The sequence below is a fragment of the Camponotus floridanus genome, unplaced genomic scaffold, assembly GCF_003227725.1.
Source record: "Camponotus floridanus strain SB8 unplaced genomic scaffold, Cflo_v7.5 scaffold19, whole genome shotgun sequence".
Taxonomy (NCBI): Eukaryota; Metazoa; Arthropoda; class Insecta; order Hymenoptera; family Formicidae; genus Camponotus; species Camponotus floridanus.
The window spans coordinates 2482250-2495642 of record NW_020229314.1 but is presented as its reverse complement, the minus strand read 5'-3'; the positions used below and the strand labels follow the sequence as shown (position 1 = coordinate 2495642).

The following is a 13393-nucleotide window of genomic DNA, read 5'->3' as shown; positions in this document are numbered from 1 at the left end:
CTTCTCTCTAAATGAAATTGTATGTTCTTAATGCGAGAAAAAGATCCGGAAAAAAGAGTTCCCTCTTTTTTCTCGCGTGTAATCATATCTATTCTCGTACATAAATGGTGGCTCGATGGTATCTCCTTGGTCTTGATATGTAGAATTTCTTGTTAAAAGGAAAGAAATTTCCGGAAATATTCGCACTCGCTGCATTTATCATGTTAATTTTCCATTTACGGATATTAATATTTAAATATTACATTGACCTAGATATTCTCGCTTAGATTTTAAGTAAAAAGACGACAGAAAAAAAGAAAAATGAGAATGAAATAAAAAAGAGACAGATAGATAGATAGATAGATAGATAGAGAGAGAAAGAGAGAGGGGGGGGAGAGAGAATCAATCTTCGTAAATGCATAACTCCCATGTACATGTTCTCTTTTCTAAGATTATCGGATATAGCTTTTACAGTCATTATTCTCAAGCCGCTTTATAGTTGACATGTTTGTTAACTTTTATAGTAAAAGTCTATGCGTGTATAAAGTGCTTTTGCATAGATATAAATATATCCATCGCGCAAATTTTTGCGAATTTGCGATTATCCACATAAATTACTTGCTTATAAAATATTTTGTATTACAATATTTAAAAAATTTAGCCTTTATTTCTAGCTTAAGAATTTTAAAGTCGTAAAATTCATAAAAGATGGAATTATAATATTATTATTACAAACGTCTGATAAAAAAAACGAATCAATTTTAAACTTTTTACGTTCATTTATTGATTACTTTTATTATAACTTCTATTTTTAATGAGTATACATATATGAGTATACATATATATATATACGTTGTTATTCTCTTTTTTGGATATAAATTTAGTTTTACGCATTTAAAATGATATAATAAATCACTCTTTTTGGCAATGAAAGCAAAATTGATGAGATTATTAACGTAAAGTACAACTTTTTTCGTTACGTATACTAATTTTATGATTCTATAAAATGAGATTCTAAAATTTTATAATGAAATTATATACCTATCAAACTTTTATTCCCATCAACTTGCATACATATAATGTTAATTTTGACTTTCCAAAACTAATTTAATTCAAAAGTTCAGAAGATATATTATCTGTTAAACCTTATTTTAATTATTTTATCTAATTTGTCGAAATTGTGAACCGCGCAAATGTACATATGTGTATGTGCTCTCTCTTTCTCTCTTTCCACATATCCCTATACTTGTTTCCTGTATAATCACATGCGGTTAGAGAGCAGAGTAAAGATGCATGCACAGGCATCGACACCGAGCGATGGTGACAGACAACCAATATTGTCGAGGCAAGAGAGCAAACAGCGTTCGAGTGTTTGCTCCTGGAAACCGTTAACGCTCTCCAAGCGGGGTTTTAACCATGCTCGATCGACCGACGAATGCACGCGTAATTTATACGATGTATTGACGACAAAGAGACCGTGGGGCAGTCGGCCCGGAATAAATCCCCTATAAAATTTGAAAAATTGCGTTGCATGCGCGATAACATAAAAGATGGCTTTGTATGTGCGCGATAAACGAATCACGCGCGTGTACTTCGTCATTTTTATTTCTTCATTATTGTGTAAACTCCCTTGCACAAAGAGAAATTGTTTAAGATACACGGCTGCGGTAAAATTGCGGCGAAATAATTTGCTTCTCGAATTTATGCTGGATAGAATTTTGCGAAAAAAACTAATTCAAGAGAGGATTCTCGTATCGATATGAGTAAAAACAATTAAAATTTAAACTCTGATATTATCAATTATATTTCGTTAATTTTGTTTGAACTTTTATGCAGAATTTTCATACTCTTGTCCTGTTACTTTTTTTCTATAATTTTTTTGAATTACTTTTTTTCGATAAAAATCTGATGAATCGATACAAAATAAAATCCTATTAGAACTTTTGACTTAAATAGAAACTATGAAATTTTACTTGTTTATCCTCAATAGCGAGAATTATTTCTTGAAAAGCTTACTTTTTAAATGACATATTGATTACAAAAATATATATAATATTATATATATACACAATACTTTTATATTCAAAGTAATTAATTTAAAATGATCAAAGGGAGGTTTATTCCATTAGTTGTGTTTTTTTTTGAGAATCAATATGGTTATCGAATCTCGACCCTCTCTCGGGGATGTTTTCGTCGTACGTGAGGTTTATCGTTAAGTGGTACATCAAGCTGTCGTAACGACAAAGCGACGTACACGTACGTACTTAATGAGATTAGAGGCGCATTCGGGCCCGTTGGCTTTCAAGATTTAGCTCTGACCGAGTCTTGCTTGGCTGTGCAGTATTGGTTTTTCGTGTACGCAGTCTGCGATGCGTAACTCCCGATATGAACACCCGCAGACTCAGGCAGCTTGTCGTTTTTATGGATATAGCTTGTATTCCTTGTGCTTATAAGCATGTAATACGGTGAACTCTTTCAAAAGCGTGCAAGCTAGATTCGTCTTAAAAAGCTCGGGCGTTCAAACTAGATTTAGCCCCTAATAGGGAGAGAGGATGAGGAAAAAACAAGGTCATTTCTGCGCGCGAGAGAGAATTAAAAATTTATTTCAAATTTAATTTAAAAACTCTTGCGATGTTTAAAAAATAAAATACAAATTTGAAAATAAATATACATGAAGATCGTATTTATATCGCAATAGTGCTTGAGGCATTTTGCATTTGTTTTTTTTTCTCTTTATTTATCTGTATTATTTTATAAACGCGTAGCAATAAATAATATGTATAATATACGTATCAATAAATAATATGTATGTTTGTTTTTTTTTCATCCTTTGTTTAAAATTTCGCAGTTATCATATCCAATACTAATTTTAATTTTATTTTTAACATTTTAAAATGAAAATATTATTAAATATTAATATTATGTTTTTGTTATTAGAGGCAGAGAAAGAGATATACATTTTTTATTAAAATTGATTAAATTTAGAATTGGCAGAACAGCTTATGTAATATAATTTAAAAAATTTTATCAGAAAGCTGATAACTATATAATTTGTTTTTTTATTGTTGGAATATTTACGTTCAGAGAATTTGTCCAAATAATGCGAAAAATGTACGTAGTATATGCGATATTTCATATAATTCGGAATCCTTAATCGCATGGGTACGCGATGGATGGCGCCTTTAAGGTAACATCTGTTGCTGAGTAAGTAAATATCACTTGAAAGTTATAAAGAGGAGCTTCTCATGCATTTCTATGAATTTCTAGGAATTTGATATACATGGATACGCGTGTACGCGAAAATACCTGTATTTAAACAACTCGCAAAGGGCAAGGTAAAGAAACGATCAACTACCAAAACTTGGAATATAGTTGAGTAAATTACGCAGCTATTCCTTTAACATACATTTTACAAGACTTATTTACAAGACGTTTATTTAATTGATTCGGTATTATTTGTTATTTATCGCATATCATCATTTTTTAGAATATGATACGAAATTAATAGCATAGAGCATTATGTACTTAGCTAATTATGATCGAAACTTGTATGAGTAAAATCAGTAATGATTTAAGAAATTATTATTTCTCTTCGTTTATTTAGTACGCAAATTTAATATATGATATATTTTTATTTTTTAGTTTTCCTGTATCTTATTACATATTTATTGTGACATATATATATATATATATATATATATATATATATATATATATATATATATAGAAAACTTTATATCAACATTGTATTTAATGTAGCATTTATATCAGCGATTGCTTTTAATAAATAGAATGATATTATCAAGATTTTATAATACAAAAATGACAATTTGAGAGAATTGAAATCTGAATTATATAATGCTTGAAATCAAATTAATTTAAAATGTTTACAAGAAAATGATTATAATAATAATAATATATACAAGTAATAATGTTTCATCAAATCTTTTATATAAACGAAGGGTCAAAATTATGAAATGTCAGAAGAACGTACCGCAATTGTGGCGCCGTAATTGAAAATTAAATCGGGATTAAAGTTGGATGCTGTCATTAAAGTGAGCTGTACCCTTTTTAATCAGGTATTTTACAGCGCGATTAATTATACGGAGAATTGGGTCTTTGCATTGTAGATTTCATTGCGTTCGGTTTTATGCCGCTGATTGCTTCGGTAACTCTAGAACGACCGAAAATACCACGATTTATTTCTCTATCCGACGCAAAATACAAGTAATCGATCTTGCCTTTTAAATTATTTTACGCGCCGAATGAAAACTTGTTGCGCGAGGTCAGCATTGAATATGTATGCAGTTGCCATATAGAAATTGCGAAAATTGTTATTCTTGTAAAGTATCTATATAAAATAATGAGGATTGAAAAGGATAATGATAATTAATGTAAATTTTGTAATTAATTCTTTGCACCTCTGTAATTTTATATGTATAAATATATAAATTAAATAATTTTTTATTAAACTTTAATGTTTTTTAAAAAAGCAAGTTAAAGAGTATTTTCATATCAAATTTGAAAAGTGAATTATATGTAACATTATTATTGTTTTGACTTTTATCTTATCTTTTTGCTGTCCAACTTAATTTAAAAATTTAATTTAAAAATTGCATCGTCAAGTGCATTGCTTCAGCACGAGTCGTCATGATATTTAATGCATTTCTGAGAAAAAGTTGCAAGCTACTTTTACCGTATAATTATATACGTATTTACATCTACGATGTCTACTATTTAAGTGATTTATCAGTTTTTCATTAAAAATTGTTAACAGCAAGATAAAAATTCTGTAGCGGAAAGAGAAAAAAAATAAATGTACCCAAAAGAATTACTAATAATGTGTACTTTTAAATCTGTACAAAATTCAAAGTAGAAGAAAATTTAATAATTCTCTGAATTTTTAAATTTGAAGCACATATATTTGATAGATTGCTTTGAAAAATTTCATTTAATTTATTTACACTTGACAGTTGAAGGACTGCTAATTTATGCTACATATATTTTCACAGGTTGAGATATTGACGGATTTAACGAGAGGTGTGAGAATTATACTCGATTCGAAGTTCACAATCCAATTATTTATTCATCGATTGCATATTTTACATTTTGTCATATTGGAAGCGGAAGCATAAAATTCAATATGTTGCTCGTATTTCCTTCTCAGATACTTATCATCTTTTCAAAAAAAAAAAAAAAAGGAAAAAGAACGCAGTCGACGAAGATTGCTAGATCCTATCTCCTCGATCGAGCTGGCACATCCGAGATGGCCATGTACATGAATCTCTTCTATCCTGTCGCCGGCACACACGCGACTGGGATCTTCATTGGCTTCAGTTGCCACTTGTGACGGAGAGCTTCCGGAAGCGGCGTTTCCGTCTCACTATCATCTGAGTAACGATCATCGCTTAATCCGTTCAAATCACGTTGACTCAGTATGTGAACCTGTATGTGGACAAGATAAAATAATTATTATCTTTCGATCTTTGGTTTAGCGAATGTTATAAGAGGAAAAAACAAATTTTTTATATGTCTTTGTATTATATATTTATATGTCTCAATATGTCAGTATTTTTATAAGTATAGACAATTAACTTCGATAATAAACGCGATAATATATTTATGATCTTGTGCTTTATATGTATGTTGAATAACGCATGTTACAATATTAAGAAATATTTTCTTTTGAGATAAATAATAAATATAATAAATAAATAAATATAAATATAAATAATATATATATATATATATTTTTTTTTTTAGGAAAAATGATGGGGAAAATGTTGCGGTTCTTAGCTTTTTTCTGCAATTTTACTCGCAATATTCTGCATTATTTATTCAATATTCACTAAAAATTTCACTAAAAATAGTCAATGCCGTAGCTTTGATTTAATCTTCAGATTTATTTCAAGGATAATTAATGATGCAGAGGACAAAATGGGTTGCAAACAATTATTCTAACATGCATTCGGCCGTGTCGTTTTGTAATTCACTGCACCGTTGTTCCATAACAGTTTCCGGATGAGTAATTACGAGCATGTAAATTAATGTAATTAATTAGAATTGGTCGGCAGCCGAATTCTTATCACGAACGAATTGTAACAAGGATATCATCTATGCACAGATTAATTAATCCTCGATATTATTGCTTCAACTTCTTGCTTTAATTTTCACAAGTAACAGTAGAATCACGAACGTATTTATTGTTAATTAATAACAATTATTGTGTATTTTGTTAATTAATAACAATTATTTTCAATTCCACTGTTACATGTTATTTCATCCCGGCTTAATATTTTCGCCTATTTGAGAGATGGAAAACGTAGGCGACGCAAGAACCAATATGTATGTTATATATTTTTGTTTTCAATCCACTGAAAACTGTCCACCCTTCTATTTATGTTTTTTTTATGAAAAGTGAGCAAATATTTTGTTATATTGTTTATATTTTAATAAATGTACTTTTTTCTAGAAAATAAAAGCTAAAGATATACAGATAGCTAAATGTATTATTTTCCACATATCTTTTCACCTATAAACGTTAGCGTTATAATTTAATAATTTAGGTCACGTCACGATGCAAAGTCATTATTAATGCAAAGTCATTATTAATGCAAAGTCATTATTAATGCAATATTAATTATGACGTGTCTTAATCAGACAGAGGAACGGTATTCAATTTATACCATTCTATTGATTCGACAGACGAAATAAGATTCAATCGTATAATCGTGTATTTGCGATACAAGGTTAATACTATATAATCAAATTTTCAGCGTGTCAAATCAAACGCACGAAGCATAATTAAATGAAACTCTGGTATAACACTGTAATGGACAATTATTTAGTATCGCATTGTTGCGATCACGCAACAACGTAACTTATTGCGGCAATGTTTATCGTCGGGGTGAGAAGTTCGTTGATCAATAAGCCGGTGAGCTTACGCGGTCGGCGCTAATTAAAGTTGTGTATACTTGCACAGTACTCGACAACCACTTAGGCGACGGACGCACCTAACGCGGTAATACACTACTTTACACTATACCCGGATTATCGATTGGATTGTCACGCAATCTTACCTTGTAGTAAAGCAGTCGACAGGAATTGAACTTGTTCTGGCAGGCTTTCGGCTTGCAATGCGACGTGGTCAGATACCTCGGATAGTGTCCCTCGCCTAGGTTTCTATATTCGTACTCCGTCTCGCAGGTGCATTGCAGGGACTGAAATAATGACGTCTTCTTAAATGATTTTTATTACGCTGTATTGCAATATCAGGTGAAGTGGACCGTTAATTGAGACGTAGACTGAAGTTCGAATTACTAATATATGAGAAGAAGATGAAATTCGCACAAATTAATGAGCAAACTTTTGTGTCTATTACATATAATTACAATTTAAATCTTAAACTAATTAACCCCTTCCCTAGAAGGTTTTGGCTAAAACAATAAATTCAGCTGTTAGAATAGCTAAGATTAATGTTTCGTAATTTCGCAAAGAATAATTGGATTAATTTAATAATAAATAATTATAAAACTTGTTTTTTATGTTATTTATGTATTCGAAAGCTATATCTGTATTTTTCTCTCTTATAAATTAATTTTATAATTCATTTTTTTAAATTATTTTAAATCTAATTCAAAATACGATTCATCTCTACTCTCATAAACCCATCTATTCCATATAATTTAACTAAATCGTATGCTAAAGGTGAGATAGTTCTAATCTTATTTCTTCTTTATCTTTTCCTTATATTGATAAAAAAATTTATATCAATATGTACATAAAGCGTATACAAATTCATGTTTAAATTGTAGATATTTAAAATAATTTGCGATTCGAAACACGCCCGCACACTCTTTTTACTATAATTTTATTTAAAAAAAGACGCAATTTTTATTTCTATTTCGGAGTTATTTTATATTTTCACCAACGAAATTATAAATGGGAAATGTATATACAAAAATGTCAAATTAAATTTTATTCCAAATGACTCGAAATATTTTTTATATTGCGAGCACGAAAATGGGACAGATAAAAATAAAATAATGAAGTCATTTGTAATAAAATTAATTAATTAAAAAATTAATTAATTATATTTATTATATTAATTAATTAATTAGTTAATTAACTAAAAAAGACGAAGCAATGCAACGTGGAATTCACTGAACGTTGCTAATTTTTCCAACAAATTTATTTTCAACCTTTCAACGCCAGTTAAATTTTACGAAATGATATATTTCAATATACATTGTGAACTCGTTATTTTTTACATGGTTATTGACAATTGTTTCATTGTTGGTTTATGTATTACAAAATAAAATCTGTGAAATAAATAGCCAATGTGGAAAAAAAAAGAATAAATTCTCTTTATCTCACGTACTTTTTATGTAACTTGAGTTGCATTTGACTAACGGTTCGTTAATATTTTGCCACTGTTGTAGCAAAATGTTAACGCAATTTTTCTATAACGCGTAAAAAAACATTATTTGCAGTTAGAATTATTAATCTTGCGGAATGACCTTTGATATTTTAATTCGCGCTACGACAATGTGTGCAAAAAAATGTTCTTAATAACATTAATTTAGAGTGTAGTTTCCATTTAATAAACAACAAAAATACGAGGAGAAAAAAATGCAATGGACAATGGACTTTACTCAAACTTTACATATGCCATTTGTTTATTCTGCTCTTCGGATTATTTAAATAAAATATGCGCTTTAGCTAGACAGTCAAGTACTCTTCTGCGTTACATCGCAGGTCTCATCGTGTAGTGTAAATGATGAATTTGTAATTCATTCCGACTGAGACGCGACAGCGTCGTATAAGAAGACGTTACTTGCTCGCAAAAAAAAAGTTTGAAAGAGGGAGAAATTCTCGTAAATTATGCAAACGTACTCTCGTTACAAGGCGCGGTTGTAGACCGACATCCTCGGCACCGGCGATCCGTTTAACCTGCTCGCCGAGCCCCTCGGGACGGAAGCTGCGCTTGTCCTCGTAAAAGAAAGCATTCCGGTTACTCGCGATGTCCTCGCGATCGTCCAGCAGAAACTCCGGCGCGACGACCTGTTCCTTCCACAGGACTTGTCCCGGACCCTCCGCCAGCAAGCCGTGGACCATTACCTGATTTCGTACATTTAAACATTTTAATTTTGCATAATTAAAATAAGATCAGATTGAAATCAATTTATATTATCATAAAATGAGATTATTCAAGGTGCTTCTGTACGAGAAGTTACTGAAACTAATCAAAGCTATCACTTTTAAATACTTACAGAAAGCGAAGAAAATATGTTCTAATAGAGATAATTTTCTTAGAAAATCTTAGAGTACACAGTTTTATTTACATATAAACTAAAAATAATCGAAGATATTTTTATCACTTAATAATACCGCTTATAAAAGAATGTTCTCTAGTAAAAGATATTTTATTTTCTCTGCTCCCTGCATGCGTTTAAAATTAATGTCAGCAACTTTCCGTAGAATATAATAGAATATAATATTCTGTAATATTCTTTTTTTTTTTCGATAAAATTTCACACACATTTAAACAGCTTATATCTCTTTACAAGTTCAATTCACAAGATTTAATCTTTTAAGAATAATAAATAGTAAACATGAAAGAAACTTTTAATAAATAATGATTCCTCAAAATTTTCTCGAAGGAAAATTTAATTTTTAATTTATCATAGAATCTGTTATTTGTGTGACTGCAATTTCCACGAAATTCGAAAAGCAAAAGAAAAATTAGCTACTTTCTTCGTTTAATTTTCTTTACATGTAACTTTAAATAAATATCAAGTGATATATCAAGTATTTTGTTCACATAGCCGCAAATACGGTTTAATAAATTGTAGAAGGGTCGACACACAGCTCGTATCTGATGGTAGCTTACACAAAGAATAAGGAGCTTCATCCTTTCTAGGACACGTCTAGCACGAGTCGTCACCGTAGACTGAAGACACATCTCTAACATTCGCTCCTTATATACGAAATTATGAAAATAATAGCGCGACCCTATAGTTCGAGACGATAGGTGAGATCCCATTATATCTTGTCACCAAAAGATGCCATTAATGCCACTCGATATCCATTGGAGAGGATGCGTGGATTTCAGCTGCCATTGTTCGCACCGTGTCTACGCAATCCTCTTTTGTCTTATTCTTTCTCGCGTGTCTCTATTCATATCCATAAATAAGAGTTCTTTTTCCTTCGGACTGCGAGAGAATCGAATTTTCGACCCACCAAGACGGGATCGCCGCATGTAAGGGCGTTCGTCAATTTCATTTGGAATATTTGTCTCGACTGACATTGCGTAATAAACTTGACTAGTAGATACCTATAAAATTCCAATTCCGTTGTTTGCTGTCGTGACGCAAAATGTGCACCATCGAATTGACAAATTTGGGAGCGCAGGGAAATGACTTGCAAAATAAAATTTATTTACAGTTTTCAAGCAGACCAAGTACGTTAAGCTCGTAAAGCACAGTTGAAAGTTATTAACGTTGCGGAAAACTTTTTTGCGAATATCAATTCAGTAGTCATGTATGTGACGTATAATCGTCACATATGTTAGAAACTTCTATCGAAACTCATTCATCTCATCGATATCTTTGCATCAAATTATTTGACGATTCATTTATTCTGTTTCTTATAAGAAAATGATTGATACACAGAAAAAAATAAGTGTCAAATCAAAACTTACATATTTAAACTAACATCTTCATTGTTTCGTATATACGCAACAATTTATAATCTTCTTAGAAGAATTTAATAAATTTAAATTTCAACAATATTATAGTCTTATTTTAATATTGTAATTGTCACCTCAAGAATATATAATTATTTCATTCTACTTTAAGAAAATTATAATCTTTGATTTAAAAATGTTACTTTCTATCTAACATTGTTTCTTTTTCATTCAAGAAAATAAAATCTTAAATCGTAAGAATATATTTTTCTTGATTGAACTATATGAAATGGATTCATTCAAGTAAGCGATTATTCAAGCAATTATATATATTTTTTTAATTAATGTAATATAATTTCATTTCAAAATTTTCATGTTAAAACTAAATATATTTTCAAAACAAGAATGTTCTTTTTTCCTGTGTACTTTATTTAAAAATTTTGATTCTTTTAAATATCAGAGTTAATGTATTTTCTCTTTTTCAATTCTATAAAATTACGCAACAACAGTTTTATCGTAAAATGATATTAACGAAAATAGTCAATCATATATACTGAGCCATTTAACTTTTTTTTCAATTTTTTCAAAAGTCAGTGATATACGGTGTATGCCGAGCGATTTTAATTGAGATTTAATTTGCCGCAGATGGCTCGCGGAAAACTGATACGTAACGTCATTTTCACGTGTATTTGATTATCACCGGTGTGTCACGCCAACATTCGGACGAACACCAGAATGGAATTTATATGACTACCGACGCGCAAGAATCAGAGCCGGTTTTTAACGAGCTCGTCATAAGTTTTAACGACGACCCAGAATATCAATAAAACAACAACGGATTGTTCTCTTTGGAAAGATGTAACTAAACTAACTGAGAGCGGAAATGTTGCTATTATCCCGCACTATTCGCAGTCAGAGAGGTAATGAAAATGCACATTTCTCCGTCCATTAGCGTTCGTGAGATTCGCAACAAAATAACGTAATACGTTTGGGAATCGCACGAATTGCGTAACCCGGCGTAGAAACTCGTTTATACCTTTCAATTTACCGGTCGCAGAGATTATATCGACAAAAGGTCTTTGAAGGGATTATTGACTATCGTATTATTATATTGACAATGGTATATGCATGATAATAGAATTTAATACCATTACTCAAGGTATATGTTAAATGAATATAGTATAGAATATAGTTAAATTGTTGAGATTCGAGATCTTTTTAGTTAAAATAATAGTTGAAAATCATTTACAAAATAATGCACATATAAATATACAGAGATACCCGGTTAACTTAACATTTCGTATTATATATTTCACGAGTAATTTTAAATTGACATGATTAATAGATCGGTTTCAGTATCAGCTGTGTATTATATTTTGACGCTTTCTTTGCATTAATAAAAAATATTAATTATTACACGTACAATACCGATTAAAAGTTGAGAATAACTAATTTAAAACGCATGTATTTAATTAATTTTTTTAAGTTGCAATTTTCATTATTGAATGAAAAGTCTATTTTTCAGTAATTTATATATCTATTATTAAAACATGTGTGACTAGATAAAAATATATGCACTTTGAATTAAATTATCTTCAAAAAATATAAAGGTGATATATTTTTGATACTTTATATACTTGGATTACTAATTGCATAATGTAATTTTTTCTAGAGTCTCTCTTTTTCTCTCTAAATAATATTTAGACATTAATAAATTATTATTCATTTCTGCAAATGTGAAAGAGCATGCATTTTTTGGCACATCTTTGTATATCGCTACATTCTCGATTTAGTTGACTATTATAATTCAATCTCGTTTCATAATCACTGAATCATTTTTGCATTGTTTACGCGCGACAAACATATAAGCGATGCACGCAGATGCACGCAACTTATATGGCCAAGAATTATTTTCTGCACTAGATATACGAGACCGGGATCGATCGCAGGTACACGTCTCCCCTCTCTTCCTTCAGTTTCTGCTGGGAGTTCGCGGTTTCCCCGTTTACGTGCGTGCACTGGATCGTCCGATTAGATCAGTTATGCTGCGACAACAATGCATCGCGAGAATAAGTATATGTATTTATTTTTCCAACAGTGTCATCGATCATTGTGAAAATGATATTCTCGCAACAAAGTTGAAAAGAAAACGGTTCTTCATTCTCTTCGTGATGCACGAACAATTTAAATAAACATTGAAGATGGTTTTTCCTTAGCAAAAATATTGAGGCATTCATAATTCTTATAGTTATAAAAAGGATTTAGAAAGGATTTTTTATTAAATTATGCGATGTCAGAAGATTAACAAAACATTTATTTATTAATTATAGATAGACTATACTTTAATAGAAGTTTAAAGTCATTTACAAAAAATATATAGTGGAAAAAATTGTAAAATTTACAAAAAATGATGACCTCTTTCGATATTTTCGCTAAGCAAAAGTAGATTCCAAATTGACCAAAGAATTTGTTATTAAAAAGACATGCAGTAATTTTGGAATAATCTATATGCAAAATATCTCAAAATTATACTATTATTTATTTTTTAATCACTGATCGTAAAAGATATTATTTAAAATCATTATTAAAATACTTTTAACTAAAATACTTTGAATTAAATTTCAAAAATAAAAATTAATAGTAAAAGAACTTGCTAATTTTAATCGGATTTTATATGGATAGAAATTTTATTAAAAATTCTTTAAACGGTATTTAAAACTTGTGACT

At 30.0% G+C, this 13393-nt stretch overlaps 1 protein-coding gene across 1 annotated transcript; it reads right to left on the bottom strand.

Moving 5' to 3' along the window:
• Positions 1 to 5163: 5163 nt before the first annotated feature.
• On the bottom strand, positions 5164 to 9952 carry LOC105248016 (Prothoracicotropic hormone). The gene is made up of 4 exons (XM_011252545.3): positions 9872 to 9952; positions 8875 to 9099; positions 7059 to 7199; positions 5164 to 5424 (listed from the first exon to the last, which is right to left on the bottom strand). The coding sequence occupies exons 1-4, from the start codon at positions 9950 to 9952 to the stop codon at positions 5269 to 5271; spliced, it is 603 nt and encodes a 200-aa protein (XP_011250847.3). The 3' UTR covers positions 5164 to 5268.
• Between the last annotated feature and the right edge of the window lie 3441 nt (positions 9953 to 13393).

Bases quoted from the DNA above. Each gene is read 5' to 3' on its own strand.
- LOC105248016 (XM_011252545.3), bottom strand. From the start codon at position 9,952: ATGTTAGAGATGTGTCTTCAGTCTACGGTGACGACTCGTGCTAGACGT. The intron at 7,200-8,874 runs GTACGTTTGCAT...TCATTATTTCAG, and splicing joins AACCGCGCCTTGTAACGAGA to TCCCTGCAATGCACCTGCGA. The intron at 5,425-7,058 runs GTAAGATTGCGT...GTCCACATACAG, and splicing joins GTCGACTGCTTTACTACAAG to GTTCACATACTGAGTCAACG.